Below are 20,822 nucleotides of genomic sequence, written 5' to 3' on the forward strand. Positions count from 1 at the left end.
CATATGTGTATTCCCAGTCCATAGATTAGGCCTAATGATTTCATTTCGATTTACTGATTTCCTTATATGAACTGTAACTCAGTAAAACCTTTGAAATTGTTGCGTTTATATTTTTTGTTCTCTGTATATATAAATATGTATCACAAGATGGGCGATTGGCGCTCTGGGTTTCAATTGCTTTTCAAACAGATAAACTGGTCAAATTGGCCAACATAAGTGATGTGAAATTATATTCGCTACAATATTTTGATGCATAGTTTACTAGCATGAAACAAGTGTTTTGACAGCTCTCTCATTACACGACTGTTTAAATGAATCCCCGTGATAAAACGGATGACCTACTTCGAGCTTGTTTTGAAGTGTTGAATGGGGGCACAACACGCGGAATCGTTCTCCAGTGGAAGCGAAACCACATAAGGTTTCAATAACAAAAGAATGAGAAACTCCCTCAAACAAATTGTCGAACGCCTCCCTCTCCTCCCAACGCCCGCAAGACGGCTGGTTTTACTTGATGCTCTGGTCTCTTGTCTCCAGCGCTCGGCTACCCGTGGTCAGGAATAGCAACAGTAGCAGAAGGATGGGCCGCCTTCTTTCAACGCTTTACGTCACATTCAGCTTCCTAGTAAGGGAATTCAAATAGAATACAGCCCCATCTTCCCGCAACACTGACAAGGTCAGCGACCAAGGACCACATACCACATTTGGGGATAGACCGCGCCTATATTCGCAAAAGGTAATATGCGTTTCCTGAAAGTTATGCGTGATGGAATAACACTTACGAAGCTGCCCGTGCGTTTTTTTTGTCCTACAATGAAACGCTTTGCTTCGTCCGCATTGAGAGAGCTGCTTGGTCATCGGGGCAAGAATAGCCTACAACACGTAGGCTTAATGATTTATAAAACAAACAATCGGCTGGATTTTGAATTATATTATGTTTCAGTTTGAAATTCACATATATTGTGCGTAATCACGGAGTTAACCCAATGTGGCACCGACAGACATGTTCTTCGTTACACTTAGAATACTCCCAAGATTGTGCGAATGATGTTTATAGACTACAGTAGTCTAGAAAATTATGAGTACTTTTTTTATGTAGGCCCAGTGTAAATTATGGTATGCATATTTGGCTGGTTCCATCCGGTTTGTATCAGCAGCACACGCACACAGAGTATCTGACCACACGGATTAGGATCTACACGCGCGTTGTGCATCCTCGTTTGAGTCATCACGGATCAATCAGTTGGTCTATTGTACATCTCTCTTCTCATCACGTGCGTCTCGATACCTAATGTGAAGTAGCCATTTTCCCACTGAGAGATGACACAGTTACTAAATCCTACTAGTCTATTATTATCTAAGCATCTGATCTGAAGGTTTTTCCTTAAGCAGGTTTGGGCCAAGCAGAGGATGTTTCACTCCCTGGGTCAGCTGGTGGGCTTTAAATATAACACCGGTCAGTCACATTTGGCCTGCCTTGTTTCCACCTTGATTTGATATAGGGAAGGGAAAGGGGGAAATTTAGCATGAGATAAACCTGTTTTTTACTAAATGACCTGCGAAGTCTGCCTGGTTCTTGGGTAATGCGAGATGTTATGGGAAATTGGGCAATTTATGACTTGCATTGAAAGAAATGTAGACAAAGAACAATGGACCATAGATCTGGCTATGTGCACAATTGATTATGAATTAATAATGCACTTGAGGTGTGTTTACGTTCCTCCCCAGGTCATACTTTGCTCTTTGCTCTATGGTAGGCCCATTGGAGAAGTTCTGGTACTGGCGTAGGCTGGTTCTGCCTCTGGTACTGGACTACTTTCTTTGGGTTACTAAAGGCAGGGTAGTATGTAGACATTGCAGACATGATAATCCTTTGTAGCATTGGTGTACTGTAACCCACATATGCTCCTCTCCACTTTGTTGAGCCACCACTTCATAGTTGACCTGGCAGATGGCTAGGAACCATTCAAATCCCAATAGAAATGGTGCATGCTAGTGCGCTAGTCTATGTAGCTAAATAATACATGGATGGTTATTTTCATGCTTAGCTGACTCATCTCCACAGCCCTTTGTCATCAGCCTCGTAGCCTCACCATCCATATCCATCTGACTTCCCAACCCCTCTGCTGATAAATCAGTTTTATAGACAGCCAACTCACTGGGGAAAGGGTTTGTAATCTGGACTAAAACAAGCCGTGACCAGCCAGCCATCGTCAGCAGCCCGTAGGCCGTCATTCACTGGTGTGATTAGGGTAATATGACTTCTGACTCGATCCTAAATACTGGACTGTTGTCATAGCCCTCAAGCCACATTCATTGTCCTCTGCACTAATGTGGTTCACTGTTTTCATGTCAACAAAAAGCAGTGTTCCCCCTGAGTATGTGGGTAGAAAATCAACCCTTAGGGCTGCTGAGTTGCTGAGGTTTTAGCCCTTATGTGTTACAATAATTCCCAAACAAGTTTGTGGTGTTGACATAGTATTTACAAAGCAGTAGTTATGATTATTGTTGCGCACACAATAGTGACGGGGGAAAAATCCATAGAGTTACATTTCACATTATTGTTTTGGACAAATATATAGATGTAATAATGATTTTCTAATCAGCGTTAGCTAGCACTAGTCAGCTGTACCTGCGCCAGAACTCTGGTATTGTTCATCCTTAAGCTTGTTCTCTATCTTCTTTTTAAATATTGAAATAACATGTTTCCAGCCCTTTTATTTCCATGACTAATCAAAACAAATTTTCTCATGCTCTCTTGTCTCTGCAGCAGATTTAGTGAGCAATATGTTCCCATATGTTTGAAAATTTGGAACATCAAATCGTATCGAATCGCAATACATATAGAATTATGAGAATCACAATACATATCGTATAAGCAGCTTACCGTAAATATCGGGATAATATTTCATGAGCTCTGTGGCAATTTCCAGCCCTAGTATACATGATGTTTAAAAAGTGCTTGCAATATTCAATATGAAACCCTTTCCAGTATCCTACACCACAGAATATTAGGCATACAAATGCATTTGATGTATACCCTGTAATATGTCAACTGGAGTCAGGTATGTATTAGGTTGCATACCTTCAGTAAGTCCCTAGCCTGGCACAAGAACCTTTGATCAACAACGTGGCTTAGGTGCTGTGTCCAGTGCTCCAGTCCCATGGCGCCGTCGTAGAAAACAGGGAGGGAAGTGGAGCTCAGACTCTAATCCCCTGTGAGTAGTTGAGCAGTCCTCTACAGCCGTAGCTTATTAAAAGAAGTTGTAAGAGACAGTTCATGTTCAGTCAGAGCCCAGTTTGTTTATGCTTTTTCTCCAGTTATGAATGTCCCGTTTGGTGTTTACGTAGCCTAACACTTACTCAGTGGTCCCCTTTGACCCCCTCTCAAACAAATACTTGGATTAAATGTCCCTCAAATCAATGTAAGCTAATTAAAAATAGTTTGTTGTAGAAGAATTTAGAAGAATCCTCTACACACCGATATCAAACTACTAAAACTTTACTCTTAAAATGTGTGGTGTAATATGTCATGTTTTCTCATACCATTACTTAGGCGTTGACGCTGCAGCAAATATTGGCATGGATTAACAGGTTGGTTCTTGGCACTGGCAGCACTGGATGTTGCTCCAGGGGCCAGGACACTCTGCCTAGACAGAAATCACCACTTGATTTAGCTCGCTCTGCGCGCCAGGAGGGCAGGGCTGGCACTTAAAGACCAATGGAACGGTTCCAAAAGTTACACCACCTACCTGGCGTGCTGGGTGAGCTAAATCAATCGCACCTGCTGACTATGCACAAACACCGCTCAAGGCCTTCCATGGTAATTAAAGGTACTTACTTAGCAGCTGAAGACATGTATAATAAGTAGTCTAAGTGGGTGTGGTTAGCTGGTAGATGGTAGATTAGTCACCACCCATGCATTTGAACAGAATCAGCTCGGTAATGGGTTAAGAGAACCTGTAGTAAAAGGTATCCGGTAACACTTTACACCAAGTTGTTCTCATACCTGTGTAGTAACTTGGTATTTACTCTTGTAATGCCATTATATTAACAGGTATATTGTTGCTCAAAATGTCTCCTTATAGCCCTAAATGTGGTAGATAGACTTATTGTGTGCTTTGCCATTACCAGTTGTTCATGTAAGACAACTTTCTGTGTGTGTTGCCCTAGAAGTTAGAAAGCAGAAACTACAATAATAAGGTATCGGACACCTATTGATTATTTTCATGGAAAGACCCCTGACTGCTGGGCAGGGTGTGTCTACTCTGGCTGTCAATGTCCCCATTTGTCTCTCAGTAGTCTTTCTTCTATTGAGAAATCATTGAGGTTGTAGTTCCTGTTGCGTCTTTACTATACAGGTCTTCAAAGAGGCAACTGTATACTGGATCAGTGTTTCTGGTAGATTACTATCCACCTTGATGAATGTTTATGTCAACGTTGAATCACTTTGTGAGACGTGAGAGTTGGCAGTTGTGGTTAATAATGAACTAGGTGTAAGAATACACTTTAGATACAGTACATGCATTACTTTAAGGTGACGTCGAGGTCAGGTGCCTGCTATCGAAAAGGCTTCAAGCCCCTTCAACCCTGGCTTACACTTTTGACATGCCAAGTCCTAGAATTAATGTATTGAGAGAATGATAGTTCATTTGTTTGCTTTCAGTTTGCTTTCATTATATAATTGAAACACATTCTTATTTTCATTGACGGCCTAGGAATGGTGGGTTAACTGCCTTGTTCAGGGGCAGAACGACAGATTTTTACCTTGTCAGCTCGGGGATTCTATCTTGCAACATTACAGTTAACAAGTCCAACTCTAACCACCTGCCTCTCGTTGCACTCCACGAGGAGACTGCCTGTTACGCGAATGCAGTTAGAAGCCAAGGTAAGTTGCTAGCTAGAATTAAACTTATCTTATAAAAAAACAATCAATCAATCATAATCACTAGTTAACTACACATGGTTGATGATATTACTAGTTTATCTAGCGTGTCCTGCGTTGCATATAATCGATGTGGTGCGCATTTGCGAAAAAGGACTGTCGTTGCTCTATCGTGTACCTAACCATAAACATCAATGCCTTTCTTAAAATCAATACACAAGTATATATTTTTAAACCTGCATATTTAGTTAATATTGCCTGCTAACATGAATTTTGTTTAACTAGAGAGATTGTGTCACTTCTCTTGCAACAGAGTCAGGGTATATGCAGCAGTTTGGGCAGCATGGCTCGTTGCGAACTGTGTTAAGACTATTTCTTCATAACAAAGACAGCCAACTTCGCCAAACGGGGGATATGTTTAATTGTCACATACAGTGAAATGTGTTGCTTTAACAGGGTCAACCATAGTAGTACGGCGCCCCTGGAACAAATTAGGGTTAAGTGCCTTGCTCAAGGTCACATTGACAGGTTTTACACCTTTTTCAGCTCAGGTATTCGAACCAGCGACATTTAGAGATGGTAGAGTAGACATTTCTTTTGACTTCTGCTCCGGAGATGTTCTCCCTGAATTGATGTGATCAATAACTGCTCTCTATTTTGTTCTCCTGGAATGTCCCCTTTACAAGCACTCATCTTCTCCCTCTCTATCAGTCTATTTGCTCTCCATCTCTTCCTCATGTCTTCCTCTCCCACAGGCTATTCAGACCACATAATCAGGTATCAGGATGCTCAGGAAAACACTTGGCTCAAATCTCCTTGTCAGTTTCATCCAAGGTGACACAAGATTCCTTGAGGACTAGACTGTCACAGGAGTGGCCTGTACCTGCCTGAAGGCCTGTGGATACACAAACCAGAGTACAGCATGGCAACGTTAGTGACCTCGCAATGCCTGAATGCCATTCATACCTCTGTGCAAGGGCCCAACAAGAAACTTCTACACTGCCAGTTTTACATTTAGGCAGTGACTAGATATGAGAAAAATGTACGTGTTTTTTTTATCATTGTTTTACTTCAAATCTACGACGGTGGCAAATGGAGTAGCTGCTATTTATATATAAAACCAAAATTATAACACAATGTCAATGGAAAAAAGGGTGATTATCCTGTAAATTGCACAGCTCAAAACCGCAACCAGCCTCAGAGAGGCTCTATATTTACTAAAATTGTTCTGTCAGCGTGGTGCCAAGATAGCTCTGAGTAGGTTACCTATCCATTTTTGTTTTCACTCTGCACACTCTATCCTACATAATCCTGTTGGGTGTACCAAGAGACACAAAGCCACCAATCCTGCTCGTCATGTGGCTCATGGGCAGTCAGTCGTGTTGCTGCAGGTGGTGCATTGTGTCCGTTAACTCAGTTACACGTCTTCTCTGTGTCAGGCTCCATGGTTACTCAACGTAGTTCACCTGAAACAGAACACAGACAGATTCACACACACACACTATTGTGTTACATGCTTTGATCAGCTTGTCATTGAGAAAATTAAATTAGAGGAATGCTGTTGTAGTTGTTGGCTGCCTGCCTCTGCATTCTAATTCTAAGGCTCCATTGTCCATTTAACCTTCCCCGAAGTTTAAGATAACAGGAGTGTTTTGAGCACAGGTAGACCTAAGGTAGGCACACTGTTTGCTCAGTTCAACAACGGGCAAGGACAGGCATCTGAAGTGCCTTGTGATTGGTTTAGTCGGGACACATCCCTCTGGTTGGGTGGGACTGTGGTTGGTTGTCTCTGGCTGTGAAAGCATCTGCCCATCCCTCTGTGTCAGCTGCTATTCTGAGACACCAAACAGAGGAAAGACACATTACAGAGGACACATGATGACATCACGGGGACAGGGGGGAAACTACTGTGGAGCACAAAGAATGAATAAACCTCTCTTGAAAAACAGTAGGCTCATGTATGTCAAATAGCCTAAACAAACTTGTTTTGTTTACTCACAGAAAGTTTTTTTTGTGCGTGACCGCACATTTTTGTGTGACTTATCATCGCTTACACTGTGTGTTTTGGTATTGTCAGTATACTATTCAGATTTATAAACCTAAGCAGCTTATGAGTCCTGAGACCATGTTATGCATCGTCGTCACGTTTAATCAATCAGCCCCACTATCAACCCCAGACAATAATCAGATTACACTTTATTACCATATGGATGTTTTGAAAAAATAGACAATCTCTTGAGTTTAATTAAAAGAGCAACACGTGGGAATATGCACAGAGGATTATACAGTATATTTGAGTGATTAGCAAAACTTTTAGCTTAAGTTAGAATTGTAAAAAAACAAAATATAAGTCAAGCACCTGAACAGAGTGACGGGAAGATGCCCAGAATGCCTCTGTAAGAATACATGTTCAGGACCACTTCACCCTCCGTTAAGACCTCATAATACAGGTCACAAATACTCCTGGTGTCTGTTAAATAACAACCGTGTTTACATAGTTGTGATGAAACAATACCTTTATTTAGAAAAGCTAGGCTGGAGGTATTCCTTACCTAAACAATGTTGTGTGTGTGTGTGTGTGTGTGTCAGAAGTCATGTAGTAGTTATAAACCAGCTGATAAAATCTAAAATTTCAACTACTTTTTATTTTAGTATTAAACTAAAATAGACTTTTTAATGTCTTTATAGTGACGTTGAGCATGCACGGACCAACTGTCAAGTGTCTTCACTGACATTTCCAACCTTTCCCTGACCGAGTCTGTAATACCTACATGTTTCAAGCAGACCACCAAAGTCCCTGTGCCCAAGGAAGCGAAGGTAACCTGCCTAAATGATTACCGCCCCCTGGCACTCACGTCGGTAGCCATGAAGTGTTTTGAAAGGCTGGTCACGGCTCACATCAACAGCATCCTCCCGGACACCCAAGACCCCACTCCAATTTGCATACCGCCCCAACAGATCCACAGATGACGCAATCTCAATCACACTCCACACTGCCCTTTCTCACCTGGACAAAAGGAACACCTATGTGAGAATTCTGTTCATTGACTACAGCTCAGTGTTCAACACCATAGTAACCACAAAGCTAAAGACTCTGGGTCTAAACACCTCCCTCTGCAACTGAATCCTGGACTCCCTGACGGGCCGCCCCCAGGTGGTAAGAGTAGGGAACAACATGTTTGCCACGCTGATCCTTAACACTGGGGCCCCTCAGGGGTGTGTACTCAGTCCCCTCCTGTATTCCCTGTTCACCCACGACTGCGTGGCCAAACACGACTACAACACCATCATTAAGTTTGCTGACGACACAACAGTAGTAGGCCTGATCACCGACAACGATGTGACGGCCTATAGGGAGGAGGTCATACAACTGTCAGTGTGGTGCCAGGACAACAACCTCAACCCTCAATGTGAGCAAGACAAAGGAGCTGATCGTGGAGTACAGGAAAAGGCGGGCCGAACAGGCCCCCATTAACATTGATGTGACTGTAGTGGAGCGGGTCGAGAGTTTTAAGTTCCTTGGTGTCCACATCACCAACGGACTATCGTGGTCCAAACATACCAAGGCAGTCGTGAAGAGGGCACGACAAACCCTTTTTTCCTCCTCAGGAGACTGAAAAGATTTGGCGTGGGTCCCCAGATCCTCAAAAGGTTCTACAGCTGTACCATCGAGAGGATCCTGGCCGGTTGCATCACCGCCTGGTATGGCAACTGCTCGGCATCTGACCGTAAGGCACCACACAGGGTAGTGCATCACTGGGGCCAAGCTTCCTGCCATCCAGGACCAATATAATAGGCGGTGTCAGAGGAAAGCCATAAAATTGTCAGAGACTCTAGTTTCCCAAGTTATAGACTGTTTTCTCTGCTACCGCATGCCAAGTGGTACCAGAGCGCCAAGTCTAGGACCAAAAGGACCCTCAACAGCTTCTATCCCCAAGCCATAAGACTGCTGAAGATTTCATAAAATCGCCACCAGACAATTTACATTGACATTGCTGCTACTCGCTGTTTGTTTGTTTTCTATGCATCGTCACTTCGCCCCCACCTGCATGCACAGATTACCTCAACAAGCCTGTACCCCCTCACACTGACTCGGTACCTGGGCCCCCTGTATACAGCCTCGTTATTCTTATTGTGTTACTTTGTTTTATTACTTTTTTATTTTAGTCTACTTGGTCAATATTTTCTTCTTGAACTGCACTGTTGGTTAAGGGCTTGTAAGTATTTCACAGGAAAGTATACACTTGTTGTATTCGGCACATGTGACAAATAAGATTTGATTTGAGTAACTGTCTTCATTCACGTTTTCCTTTTTCCTTCTGAGAGGTCAACCAATCACAGCACATGGCGACTAGTTTAGCTAATTGCCTGCCATTGACAGCTGAGACAGGGCTGAATATGAATGAGGCCCCACAGCAGTGCAATCTGATCTGGCCACGTCTTGATGAGAGACAGAGACGATATCATTTATTGATACCACTGACTTCAGTTTATTGATACCACTGTTGTTGTCATGGAGCCTGTTTTACAGACACTCTTGAGATTGAAATGGGAGGTTCTAGTTTTAGTGTTTTTGTGCCCTTCTGGTTTGGTTGGAACTTCAACCACTTTCCTCAACACTTTACCTTGAATTTTATTTTTTCAATTTTTTTTTACCTTCATTTAATTAGGCAAGTCAGTTAAGAACAAATTCTTATTTTTTTTAATAGAGTTAGTGTGCTATGGGTCGCTTTTAGACCTATGTTTCTCCCTTCAATCTTCTAACCCACCTAATCAAAGCCATGCCATACCCCTGTTAAGCTTTATCGTCTCTAGAGTATGGCTGTGCATGTTTTGCTAAACTACGATAATCCCATTTGAATAAGCTTTTACTTGTGATGTTGAAATGCCTACATAAGCCAGTGGTTAGTTGTGTCATGTCAACGTATGTGAAATCAGAATGATATAATTGCTGCAATATTTTTGTTGTTGTTGATTAAGCTCATTGGATCACGGAGGCACATATCAATATCACTCATCAGGTGTTGTAGATTGTGTGCCTGGAACTAAGCAGCTGCCTCTTACCCATGATATCTCTTGAACAATTTAGAAAGTGTGTATGTGTGGTGTATGTGTTTATGTACGATCAGAGACATGTTTGCTTTGTCAATAAAGACAAGTGATCTTGATCACTGCTGCCCGTACACCTCTCCCCTGTCACACCAGGGGGATACCCTCAAGGTGAAAAGTGGGTGGGGCAAGGGTTGGTCTGGTTTCAGGTAGAAACTCAACCTTGTGACAAGGGTGATTAACTCTGTTAGTGTGTGTGTGCCCACGTGCATTCTGTAGCTGAGATTTGGTCTTATGACCCAACAGTCAAGAGATTAAATGACAAAAGGGACATGGCCTCAACCGGTGGGAAACAATAGGGCATACACTTAAAACATGCCATTGTCAATGTGGTATTGGTGTTAGCTACAATTGTCTCCAAACAACCTTTAACCTGAATATAGTGCTTAATGGTCCACATAAGCGGTCCATCTTATGTGGGAGAGAATAGTCCACAAGTAGTCCACATATGAGACCTTTTTTTGTTACACATTTTTTATAAATTACACGTTTTATTTGTTTTTCAAGCCTAAGTTTACAGTACAGAAATTCATCTTAGAAGGAATGGAGATGTCATTATCATCATTATTGTTCAGTTCCCCAACCAAGAGAGCTTTTCAACGGTTTCTCTTCCTCTTCATATTTCCCCTGTACCGACCCTCTCTTTCCTCTTCATATTTCCCCTGTACCGACCCTCTCTTTCCTCTTCATATTTCCCCTGTACCGACCCTCTCTTCCTCTTCATATTTCCCCTGTACTGACCCTCTCTTTCCTCTTCATATTTCCCCTGTACCGACCCTCTCTTTCCTCTTCATATTTCCCCTGTACCGACCCTCTCTTTCCTCTTCATATTTCCCCTGTACCGACCCTCTCTTTCCTCTTCATATTTCCCCTGTACCGACCCTCTCTTTCCTCTTCATATTTCCCCTGTACCGACCCTCTCTTTCCTCTTCATATTTCCCCTGTACTGACCCTCTTTCCTCTTCATATTTCCCCTGTACTGACCCTCTTTCCTCTTCATATTTCCCCTGTACCGACCCTCTCTTTCCTCCTCATATTTCCCCTGTACCGACCCTCTTTTTCCTCTTCATGTCTCCCCTGTACCGACCCTCTCTTTCCTCTTCATATTTCCCCTGTACCGACCCTCTTTTTCCTCTTCATATTTCCCCTGTACCGACCCTCTCTTTCCTCTTCATATTTCCCCTGTACTGACCCTCTTTCCTCTTCATATTTCCCATGTACCGACCCTCTTTTTCCTCTTCATGTCTCCCCTGTACCGACCCTCTCTTTCCTCTTCATATTTCCCCTGTACCGACCCTCTTTTTCCTCTTCATGTCTCCCCTGTACCGACCCTCTCTTTCCTCTTCATATTTCCCCTGTACTGACCCTCTTTCCTCTTCATATTTCCCCTGTACTGACCCTCTTTCCTCTTCATATTTCCCCTGTACCGACCCTCTCTTTCCTCCTCATATTTCCCCTGTACCGACCCTCTTTTTCCTCTTCATGTCTCCCCTGTACCGACCCTCTCTTTCCTCTTCATATTTCCCCTGTACCGACCCTCTTTTTCCTCTTCATGTCTCCCCTGTACCGACCCTCTCTTCCTCTTCATGTCTCCCCTGTACCGACCCTCTCTTTCCTCTTCATGTCTCCCCTGTACCGACCCTCTCTTCCTCTTCATATTTCCCCTGTACCGACCCTCTCTTTCCTCTTCGTCTTTCCCCCTCCAGTAAACAGTGAGTGCTGAGAGCCAGCTGGGCCAGAGATGCCAACCCCTGCCGCAGGCCCCCCAGCAGTGACCCCTCCGGACGGGGGCTGGGGCTGGGCCGTGGTGCTGGGATCCTTCATCTCCATCGGCTTCTCCTACGCCTTCCCCAAGGCCATCACCGTCTACTTCAAGGACATCCAGAAGATCTTCGATTGCTCCTACAGCCAGATAGCATGGATCTCCTCCATCATGCTGGCCGTCATGTACGCAGGCGGTAAGACCAATACATTAAGTTGGTGTCCAGGTAGTCTCTTGAGGAAGTCGTCTGTCTGATTTGTTAAGAAGAGTTGGGTTTCTGTATATGTCGTGCCCTGAGATTATCCTCACCATGTGACCTGTCCATGGAAAACTCAGGCCCTAAGTATGGGGCAAGGTACCTGTTCTGATCTGATTGTGTGTCTCCTATGAGAACCTATGACCATATTTAAATTGACATTCAAAAAGAACACATGGTTTCTGTGACTAGTCATAAGCGTATTTTAGTAGTAATGCATCACGTTCTCCTTCTCAGCATGACTTTACCCCTCACTAGGTTAGCCAGTAGGCACCTTGCTTGGCAGTGCCACGCTGGCCATCTGTTAGCGGATGCCATCCTATCCAGTCATTTCTAATGGTTGCTGTCAACAGGGTGTGTTGTATCCTAGACCGTTGTTGTGAGGATGGTGACAGTGATGGCCAGTTGGCCATAGAGAGCCAAGGACACCCAATACCATCCTCTATATGTGACAAGCCTGTACAAGGCACTTGTCCCTCATTAAAATGTTTAGTGTAATTCATTCATATTGATCTCTGAGCAAAGGGGAGAACAGAGCTTCATCAGCTATTCATTAAACACCTGCTCTCTTGTCCTATGTGTTTGCACCAGCTGTAGGCTGATAAAGCAATTGTCCATTCAGTGTTTAATGCATTCTTTATTTCTACAAGCAACGGACAGTCCAGTGCGGTATATGCTGCTCTCTGGAATAACATGGCGGAAAAACAATCACGCATCACCAAATATTTACCCCAATCAGAGAGCTGCTTATTGAGGGTGTTTGTCCTCTTGGAAGAGGAAGGAGACTTGTGGCTCTTTTACAACGTACCTGCTGTTTTCACACCACCTGCTGTCTGTGCTGTTGACGCAACTGCCACCTCCACCACGAGTTCAGAGGTCAGACACTTACTGAATTCTCCAGGGCAGTCATCAGGCAGACAGACTCCCTAACTGATAAGATAGCAGTGCCACTTATGATGCTGATTGGACCGAATCACAGAGCAAACAAACTGGAAATGCTTGCCATATCCTCAAACATCAGGATATGCCAATGTGTGGCTCTTGCTGATTTCAAACAGCAGCCAACTTATTTTTTATGATGAACGGCCTCACACACATATAATTAGATACGACCACAAATGCGCAACAACTGGAAGTGAAGGCAACTATTTCATATCTTCCTGGATGTTTGTCTCTATAACCCAGGGTGTAACACAGACACTGAGATTAATGATTAGTAATGATGATGATGGGTACAGAAAAGAGCCCAAAGGGAAATATTGTGAAATATTGCACACTATTGCATCATCTATATGCCTACTGCAGATGTCATGTTCTCCCGTCCCTCCCTTCTAGCCTGGCTGAGTGTCGCTCTGCAGTGACGTGCTAATATGGAGGCTGTGTGTGTGTGTGTGTCAGTGTTGGATCAATGTCACTAATCCACACAGAGAGAGGGAGAGTTCACCTTGACTAGGCTAGGCAGCATGGCTACATACAGTACCTTCCTCTGTTGACAGTCAGCACAGCAGAGCTCTCTCACGGCCAGGCACATTAGCCTCAATGCTAACTGAACTGTCCAGAAGAAATATGGCTAGCTAAGCTGTGTTATTAGTCGATCAACCACTGATAGAATTCATGTTTGCGTCCCTGTATGACTGCTCTGGAAAACAACTCTAAGCTTCATATATCAGCGCTTTATTCCGTAATGAGAGAGACATTAATCTGTATGATGGATTGCAAACATCAGTTTCCTGCATAGTCAGCTGTCTTGACGGTTTATCAACCTTTTCTTTTCCAACCTCACAAATCAGGGAGCGGTCGGCAAATGTGTTACACAAACTTCCATCTTTCTGCTGTCTAGCTTTTATGTCCTGTGAAATAAATCACAGCTGGAAGGGTAAATGACGGGTGTACCCATCCTCTTGTAGGTATTTGTTTCCATGATTGAGCCCATATTTTGCCTCAAGTCTAGACGCAAGCAACATTAAGTTATGGTATCTGATCATACTTCAATAAAATGTTTTATTAATGAGCTTAATGAGCTTAATAATGTTCAAAGATGCCATGTTGAATGTCAATAGTAGTCAAATTGTTTGTCACTTTTAGTTACTGTCAAAACAAACTCCTAATTTGCTTTTGGTAACCTGGAAAGTGTGTCCAGCTATTGCAGCAATTAAACTTCACTTATGAATTCCTTTTTAAAAGGAGCTAATATGAAACCTCAAGGGCTCCCTCCACTTGGCCTATCCAGGTTTCACCACCAGACTCAGGAGAATACTGATAAGTGCTCTGTATGCAAATGAGGAGGGCTCCTCTCCTCAAGGTCGGAAAAAGATTCACGCAGAGCAAATGAAGTCAGGCGACTTCTTCCCCAACCTGTTTTTAAATAGCACCACTCTCCGAGTCCGACACAGATATGGCACATCTTCTGCTTGCTAATGGGGGCATTATTCAAAAAAGGGGAAAATCTTTCATTACTCTTATCGTTTCTTATTCAATTTACTCGTCCTTTTGTTTAACGTCTGTCATGGAAGGGGACATTGTGACATGCCATAGAGTCATTCCTCACCCTATCAGGTAATGGAGACCAGAGGTTCAAAACAGAACAGGACTTTAGAAATACAAAAGGACAAAGTTTCCCTCAACAACAACTTTTAGAAATTTGACACGGACACAATTGAAAAGGAATTGTTTGGACCTTTCAGATTGATGTGCTATCAATGACCATAGAGAGGGTTCAATAACAGGGGTTGACCCACTAAAAACCAAAATCTGCTAAGATTCACTTCCTGCCCATTGTCTTGTGTTGTATGCCTCTAAGAAGAAGTTGTGTGGCAAGCCCTTATTGAAGGTAACAAGGAAATGGAAAGTGCAGTGTGGCATAGTAGCGCAATGCTGGTCGGCCCCACTCAACTCATCTGTGCGTTTTCTACCAATATCAAGTGCTTACTGTTACTCATGGAAAATTGTGAATTACAGAGAAACTGAGCTGAGGGACAAATGGGCCATGGAGCCAAGGTCTTCAGCTCACTTCAAGGTGTGTGTGTGTATCATAGTTCATGATTCCCCCTCTTTTCAGATATGAAAACATTGCATTGCAGTGCACTTTCAGCAAATATATCTGGGGATGCTCCAATTCAACAGAGTCCATTTATGTTAACCAGCATTCTCTCGCTGTCACATATGAAACCTATCTATGCCCATACAGTGTGTATTCATACAGTCGGTGTCTATTATCCACTTCATAAGATAACTGGTTGCCACGTTGGGTCTCTGTTTTGCATTAGCATGGCAGCTGTGCCTTGAAAGCTTATGAGACAGAGAGACCCATCGCGTGTCCAACCAGAGCTCAGTTCAATGTCTTCGCTCAGCGTGTCGATGAGGCTTGACGGGCTTGATCGATTCTGACTCATTCCGTTTGACTAACACTCTCTGTTTGGCCCTCAGCTCTCAGTGCAACCTGTCCAAGGCTGACAGGCACCCATTGGTTAATTGTCTAGGTCCTGAGTTATATCCAAGACCTCACATGCACTCTGTGTCATTGGTTTTGCTGGTCCAACAGTACATGTATTGCTTGTCGTGATGGGATCTCTGATACATATGTAGCTAAGCTGGAAAATAACAGATGTTTAGTCAACGTGCTCTGTACTTTTTGGCAATAAGGCCATTTGTTTGTTTGACTACTAAGATAATGCTGTGTTATACCCATGCCTGTTTGTTACTGATCTCTCAATGCAGCCCTCGCCGCCTAAAGAATACATGCAGAACACACAACACGATGTTGTACATTGTTTACCAGGAATCAACAAGGTCTTGTTACAGTACCTCTATTTCCAGAGCTGGGAAGTTTCACGCTGTCTTTCAACGCTAACAAGCTTAAACCGTTAAGTAATCACGACATGATTACCCGAGTCTATAGCAGGCTGAATGTATGGCTTGGATGAAAGACCATGTTTTTAGTATCTCATTTGTTTCTCTTCCAGGTCCCATAAGCAGTGTACTGGTAAACACATATGGCTGCAGACCTGTCATGATCATGGGGGGAGTACTGTCTTCTATCGGGTTGATATCCGCTTCCTTCTGCAACAGCGTGGTGGAGCTTTATGTTTGCATCGGTCTTATAGGAGGTAATTCCCATGAAATCCATTTCACCTCATTCGGAGTTAATTTGATTATAGTGTCAAACTCCTTAAGTGGCCGGTTGAAAATAGGCCTACAACTGATTCTGACTTTTCCATTCTGTGTTTCACAAAGATCATAGTAAAAGACTATAGATACATTACAAGAGTACAGTTAAGCTTGATTTGTCAAATTGTTTAATGACCACTGTCTGGCTACTTGAAGAAAATGTATATTATTCCGAATGTGTACTTTATGCTCACTGTCATATATGCCTGAATTATCTTATCAAATAATTTTCTTGTTAGAAATGTATGTTTTAAAAAAAAAACTCTAAATCATATTATCCTCTCTCCTCACAAAGGCCTGGGCCTAGCCTTTAACCTTCAGCCAGCACTGACTATGATTGGCAAGTACTTCTATAAGAAGCGTCCCATCGCTAACGGAATAGCCATGGCCGGTAGCCCAGTGTTCCTGAGCAGCCTAGCCCCTTTCAACCAGTACCTGTTCAACTCCTTCGGCTGGAGGGGCAGCTTCCTCATCCTGGGGGGCATACTGCTCAATTGCTGTGTGGCTGGCTCCCTGATGAGGCCCCTGGGGCCACCGCTGGGCAAGATCAAGAAGGATGAGGAGTTGGTCGTTGCCAAAACTGCCACCAAGAAGAAGGAGACGACCACTTGTTTGGGGACTGTCAACAAGTTCATTGACCTGTCGCTTTTCAAGCACCGCGGTTTCCTCATCTACCTGTCGGGCAACGTCATCATGTTCTTGGGCTTTTTCTCACCAATAGTCTTCCTGACGGCCTACGCCAAGGACATAGGCGTGGATGAGTACTCAGCCGCCTTCCTGCTCTCCATCCTGGCCTTCGTGGACATGTTTGCCCGGCCCTCCATGGGGCTCCTGGCCAACTCCAAGTGGATCCGGCCCAGGATCCAGTACTTCTTCAGCTTCGCCGTGCTCTACAACGGGGTGTGCCACATCCTCTGCCCCCTGGTGGAGAGCTACACAGGCCTGGTGGTGTATGCCATATTCTTTGGCTTTGCGTTCGGCATGGTCAGCTCGGTGCTGTTTGAGACCCTGATGGACCTGGTGGGGGCTCAGAGGTTCTCCAGTGCCGTGGGGCTCACCACCATTGTGGAGTGCTGCCCTGTCCTCATTGGTCCACCCCTGGCAGGTATGTCACTGATCTCTCAACTCATTACTACTTCATTCAGTTGTGAGACATTGCTTACTTTTTAAGCAGTTGATATGCCAAAGGAATAAATTAAAGTCACTCAATTATAGTTTTAAGGAGTGCTATTGCTTAGTAGTCATTCACTTGGTTTGATCTTGGTAATAGAGTTTGCTGACTTAGAGTGGAAAAGCAATATTACATTTTGGACTTCTTATAATATGTGCTTATTTGTCTAAATACAATAACAACAAATGCAAAGTTAATTTTGTGATTATTGGTCCTTGACAAAATGCTTCATTTATTTGAGATAATGTTCCTCATTAAAGATCAGTAGACATGAAGAAACTGATAAAGGCATATTTGGAAATGCAGAAAATAGCGATATGACAGGCCTTCATCACATTTACCCTTTCTATGCTCTTATTTACAGGTAAACTGGTGGACATCACCAAAAACTACAAGTACATGTATTTCTGCTGTGGGGCTGTGGTGATAATGGCCAGCATTTGGCTGTTCATCGGCAACTTCATCAACTACAGACTCCTGGCCAAGGAGCGCAAGCAGGAGGAGATGTACAAACGGACTGAAACCGAGGACCCCGACCGGGACCAGGACCAAAAGGAGACAGACGGGGACGCCCAGGCCTTGGAGGACATGGTAGACCCCAAAGATGAGGACGCCATGCAGAGGGAGACCAACATCTAGAGCCCCTCCCTACTGCCAACCACACCCCCCTTCACCACCACCTTCACGTCCCCCTCTGCCACTATCAAACTGCAGACTGAGCTCAAGTGTGGTGCCTCCTGGTCTTTCCCTCTCCAGGGTTCCGCTCGGGGGCCTCCCCGCAGTGGCCCCTCTGTTTCCGAAACACTCAAACTGCCAGAGTAACAATGACAACCATGTTGTGAGATACTGCGAGGCGTATTGCTGGAGGAAGGGGTGACTGCCCTGACTACTACTCAGACATCAGACTAGCCGGTGATAATGGTGTAAGATACAGAACGCATGTTAGGAGGCTACAAGGCTTGGAATATGAGAAAGAAGCTTTTGTCGCGTATCTAGGAATCTGTGAAATGCGACCTGTCGACAGAAATCTAGTACTGCTCATGTATTTAGCATGTGCCACTAAACCTACCACACCAGCAGCCCAATTCAACTGTTCTGATTGAAATCAATACAGGTTAATATCCTAGCTTCCTATGCTGGGAGCTGACATGCGAGGACACATAATGTCCGTTAGTACCAGGGTTATGGTGAGAGACAGATATCGTTGCAACACAGGAACAGAGATGAGTTCATGGTTTGGTGGCTCCAGTGACCATGTATTATAGTGTTCTTTAGCGCACTGTGTCAGTTGTGTTCGTTAGCTAAACCTGCACAACTGCCAAGCTTCTCATCTAACGATAACACACCCACTGTTTTATTCACTATTGCATATTGCACATGGAGTCCGTACACGCTGCGCTACTTCTAAACTGGCCATGTTTAGGCCTCGTCCAAAACAACAATGAAACAAATGCAATTTAATCATATTTAATGAGGTTGGATGTAAATGAGTTTTATTGGCTTGTGTTTCCAAGGGCCTTATTAAGAATACTTGATATTCACAATCAATATCATCTATAAATGTGCATATTGTTGGTTTATACCAAATAAAGAATCCATGAGCAATATAACCTATTCCTAGCCATTGTATTGATGTACGTATATATACAGGGATATTCATTTTTGTAGTCAATGGTCATTTCTGGGAGTAGCTGTTTAACTTACACCAATGATACATTGCCTTACGTAAAGAATGCAACTAAGTTGTGTCAAATATACAGTACCAGTCAAAAGTTTGGACACACCTACTCATTCAAGTGTTTTTCTTTATTTTCTACATTGTAGAATAATAGTGAAGACATCGAAACTATGAAATAACACATATGGAATCATGTAGTAACCAAAAAAGGGTTAAACAAATCAAAATATATTTTATATTTGAGATTCTTCAAAGTAGCCACCCTTTGCCTTGATGACAGGTTTTCACACTCTTGGCATTCTCTCAACCAGCTTCACCTGGAATGATTTTACAACAGCCTTGAAAGAGTTTCCACATATGCTGAGCACTTGTTGGCTGCTTTTCCTTCCCTCTGCTGTCCAACCATCCCAAACCATCTCATTCGGGTTGAGGTCGGGTGTGGAGGCCAGGTCATCTGATGCAGCATCCCATCACTCTCCTTCTTGTTCAAATAGGACTTACACAGCCTGGAGTTGTTCTGGGTCATTGTCCTGTTGAAAACAAATTATAGTCCCACTAAGCGCAAACCAGATGGGATGGCGTATCGCTGCAGAATGCTGTGGTAACCATGCTGGTTAAGTGTGCCTTGAACTCTAAATACATCACTCACTGTGTCACCAGAAAAGCCTACTCTGCATCTCACAAACCACACAGTGGTTGGAACCAAAAATCTCAAATTTGGACTCATCAGACCAAATGACAGATTTCCACCGGTCTGATGTCCATTGCTCGTGTTTCTTGGCCCAAGCAAGTGTCTTCTTCTTATTGGTGTCCTTTAGTAGTGGTTTCTTTGCAGCAATTTGGCCTGATTTACACAGTCTTCTCTGAACAGTTGATGTTGAGATGTGTCTGTTTCTTGAACTGAAACATTTATTTGGGCTGCAATTTCTGAGGCTGGTAACTCTTATCCTCTGCAGCAGAGGTAACTCTTGGGTCTTCCTTTCCTGTGGCGGTCCTCATGAGAGACATTTTAATCATAGCGCTTGATGGTTTTTGTGACTGCACTTGAAGAAACGTTCAAAGTTCTTGACATTTTCTGAATTGACTGACCTTCATGTCTTAAAATAATGATGGATTGTCGTTTCTCTTTGCCTATTTCAGTTGTTCTTGACATAATATGAACTCAGTATTTTACCAAATAGGGCTATCTTCTGTATACCACCCCTACCTTGTGACAACACAACTGATTGGCTCAAAAGCATTAAGAAGGAAAGAAATTCCACAAATGAACTTTTAACAAGACACACCTGTTAATTGAAATGCATTATAGGATACTAGCGCATGAAGCTGGTAGAGAGAATGTCAAGAGTGTGCAAAGCTGTCATCAAGGCAAAGGGTGGCTACTTTGAAGAATCTCAAATATAAAATATATTTTGATTTGTTTAACACTTTTTTGTTTACTACATGGTTCCATATGTGTTATTTCATAGTTTTGATATCTTCACTATTATTCTACAATGTAGAAAATATCCAAAATAAAGAAAAATCCTTGAATGAGTAGATGTGTCCAGACTGGTACTGTGTGTACATGAAAAAGTATTTATTGAAGTGTTATAGAAATGACCAAATCAACATGCCTATTGTGAAACGGTAAAACAGCTTCTTGTGTGACCTTCATTTTTAAGTACAGTATTTCTTCCTTTCAACTCTAACTTTCTGAAATTACTTTTTGAGGGAAGTTGTAGTAAGCATAATGTTTGCTTGACGAATCTTGTAAGCAATTTCTATTAACATAATAATGAACAACGTTCACGTGCA

At 43.2% G+C, this 20,822-nt stretch overlaps 1 protein-coding gene across 3 annotated transcripts; it reads left to right on the forward strand.

Annotated features, from left to right (window-relative positions):
* The first annotated feature begins 496 nt into the window (after window positions 1–496).
* LOC118383973 (monocarboxylate transporter 2-like) lies at window positions 497–20,561 on the forward strand. 3 transcript variants are annotated; one of them, XM_052460334.1, is made up of 5 exons: window positions 497–733; window positions 11,698–11,949; window positions 15,972–16,115; window positions 16,472–17,281; window positions 17,712–20,561. In XM_052460334.1, exons 2-5 carry the CDS (start codon window positions 11,733–11,735, stop codon window positions 17,984–17,986), a joined length of 1,446 nt encoding a protein of 481 aa, XP_052316294.1. In that variant the 5' UTR covers window positions 497–733; window positions 11,698–11,732; the 3' UTR covers window positions 17,987–20,561. The 3 variants fall into 3 exon arrangements, with proteins under 3 accessions (XP_052316294.1, XP_052316296.1, XP_052316295.1); XM_052460335.1 differs by lacking the exon at window positions 497–733 and adding an exon at window positions 4,550–4,885; XM_052460336.1 differs by lacking the exon at window positions 11,698–11,949 and having other exon boundaries at window positions 498–733.
* The last annotated feature ends 261 nt before the right edge of the window (window positions 20,562–20,822 follow it).

Source organism: Oncorhynchus keta, chromosome 13 (assembly GCF_023373465.1).
Source record: "Oncorhynchus keta strain PuntledgeMale-10-30-2019 chromosome 13, Oket_V2, whole genome shotgun sequence".
NCBI lineage: Eukaryota > Metazoa > Chordata > Actinopteri > Salmoniformes > Salmonidae > Oncorhynchus > Oncorhynchus keta.

What these genes read in the sequence shown, in the direction of transcription:
- LOC118383973 (XM_052460334.1), top strand. Translation starts at nt 11,733, where the DNA reads ATGCCAACCCCTGCCGCAGGCCCCCCAGCAGTGACCCCTCCGGACGGG. An exon ending in GGCCGTCATGTACGCAGGCG is followed by an intron (nt 11,950 to 15,971) that starts GTAAGACCAATA and finishes TTTCTCTTCCAG; the next exon opens with GTCCCATAAGCAGTGTACTG. An exon ending in CATTGGTCCACCCCTGGCAG is followed by an intron (nt 17,282 to 17,711) that starts GTATGTCACTGA and finishes TCTTATTTACAG; the next exon opens with GTAAACTGGTGGACATCACC.